The following is a 1,950-nucleotide window of genomic DNA, read 5'->3' as shown; positions in this document are numbered from 1 at the left end:
ACACCCTCTGGGGACTTATAACATTATATAGCTATGTGCTTAATATAAACTAACAAGCAAAGAAACACAGCCCAAAATAAATAAATAAGTTACAATTTGAAAATAAATATTTAGCTTGAAATACCAGAAAATTATCAAAATAATGAAGATGAACACTAATTGAAATTTCTAACCTGTATTAAATACAACGTAAAACTTGGAATTAGCGCAAGAAGCTAACCAGTATAATAAACTAAAATACAAAACTATAAGGATAATTGCAAATAATAACCTGTAATTCCGCGAGGCGGCGCAAAAGTAAGATTGACGTGATCCTGTCTGGAAAATGGCGTCAGAAGATTTGACTGGAAATTTACAAAATTATCAAATTCAACTACAACAGGTATGTAGTACAAATTTTCACAAGTCTAATTATTATAAATTAAAGATATGTAATACAGGTATTTTCAGCGTTTCATAAAAAAATCTTCATAAATGTCTCAATTATAGAATTCGGATGTGTAACTTGTAAGAAACTTAGAAGTTAAAAGTTAGTTAGAAACTAAGAAAGGGTTCACACAGGTATTACTAATACTATTACTATTAGAATTACTAGCAGTGAATTATTACTGAATGATAATGCCTGGCTTTAACTTTAAGATTTTTAAAAAGTTAGTTTAATTTTGTTTGAATGATGGAACAGCCGAGATGGACCAGTACGGGCAATAGGTCCCATGTTGACTCAAAACGTTATCTTTTTTTAAAATTAGGTAATAAAAATCCTGAAAACAGAAAAGTAATGCAATTTTATAAATACAATTTTAAGTACTGAAAATTCTAGAAAACGTGTAGGTTTGTGTTAGGAGGTTCTGGAAAAATCATTGGAAGTCTAACCTCATCGTTCTCTATATCTCATATCGCCCATTTTTTACTGACTACAAGTTACAACTTACAAACTGTACCACTGTATTTATGTCAGTTTCGTGAAAAACGGTCTTTGGAAAATGTGACTTGTATTATGGTTTTAAAATTAAAATATAAACTTGCTGACTTAGCAACAGGGTTCAAAGTGTGAAATATATACCTCCATCTGCAACAATGCAAGTGAACAGGTACTGAGGTATTAAGTGACTATTGTTGGAGTGATATTCATGAAACAGGCCCAAGAGTCAAGACCCTTTTTATAGAAATATAAACATTTTGACAGGGTAAAGAATACTGACATTTCAGACTTTTCTTAATTCAGTTTTCATCATAAAAACTTCAAGTTGAACTTCAAGACTAGTTAACAGCATTTCTAGCCTAAGTCGTTCATCAGTTATTGACTAAAAGATTTTAATAAAAACTAAATGAAAAAAAAGAGAGAGAGAGATGCAAATCCAAACAGCATTATAAATAAAATAAGGGTCATTTACCTACCTGTGCATGAAATAATCAAATATTTACCACTGAATGCAGCCTGTTATTTAAACAATGCTTGGATATTTTGAGTGAAATTTTGGGCCCCATATCTAAATAACTTGGAGACAATCTTCTGCTTTTAAATGACATTCAGTACTGAGATGTATGTTATTTATATTATTTTGTCTACATCTGTTCTTATTAGTTTTTCCTTTCATATCAAAAATGAATAGAATTCTTAAGAAAAAACAAACTGGTTAGTGATTTTACTTGTCATTAGTCGCCACCTTCCCCATGGTGAACCAGTAGTAAGTCTGAACATGGTGGGTGCAGGCAGATAACTCATTGTGAAGCTTTGTGCTTAACAACAAACTTGTAACTATCATAGTGTGGTGACAGATACACATGACAACAAATAAACTTATTCAGAACAATTATTATTTACATGTGGGTGTAATAAAAAGTTTAGTAGTAGTGTAGTGTAGTATAGAAAATAATTAATTAATAATACGTAGTAGTTTATTACCTTACGTACTACCAACTACTAACTAAACTTTAACGTTAACTTTA

At 30.5% G+C, this 1,950-nt stretch overlaps 1 protein-coding gene across 2 annotated transcripts in view; it reads left to right on the top strand.

The window, feature by feature from the left end:
- The first annotated feature begins 295 nt into the window (after nt 1–295).
- The window catches only part of LOC106460178 (survival of motor neuron-related-splicing factor 30-like), a 63,969-nt gene continuing 62,314 nt past the window's right edge, over nt 296–1,950 (top strand). For both annotated transcript variants that reach the window (XM_013919864.2, XM_022386829.1), the window contains exon 1: nt 296–382. In XM_013919864.2, coding sequence (XP_013775318.1) covers nt 326–382 — 57 coding nt within the window. In that variant the 5' untranslated portion in view covers nt 296–325. The remainder of the gene's footprint in view (nt 383–1,950) is intronic.

Source organism: Limulus polyphemus, unplaced genomic scaffold, assembly GCF_000517525.1.
Source record: "Limulus polyphemus unplaced genomic scaffold, Limulus_polyphemus-2.1.2 Scaffold723, whole genome shotgun sequence".
Taxonomy (NCBI): Eukaryota; Metazoa; Arthropoda; class Merostomata; order Xiphosura; family Limulidae; genus Limulus; species Limulus polyphemus.
This window is presented reverse-complemented; position numbering and strand designations above follow the sequence as displayed.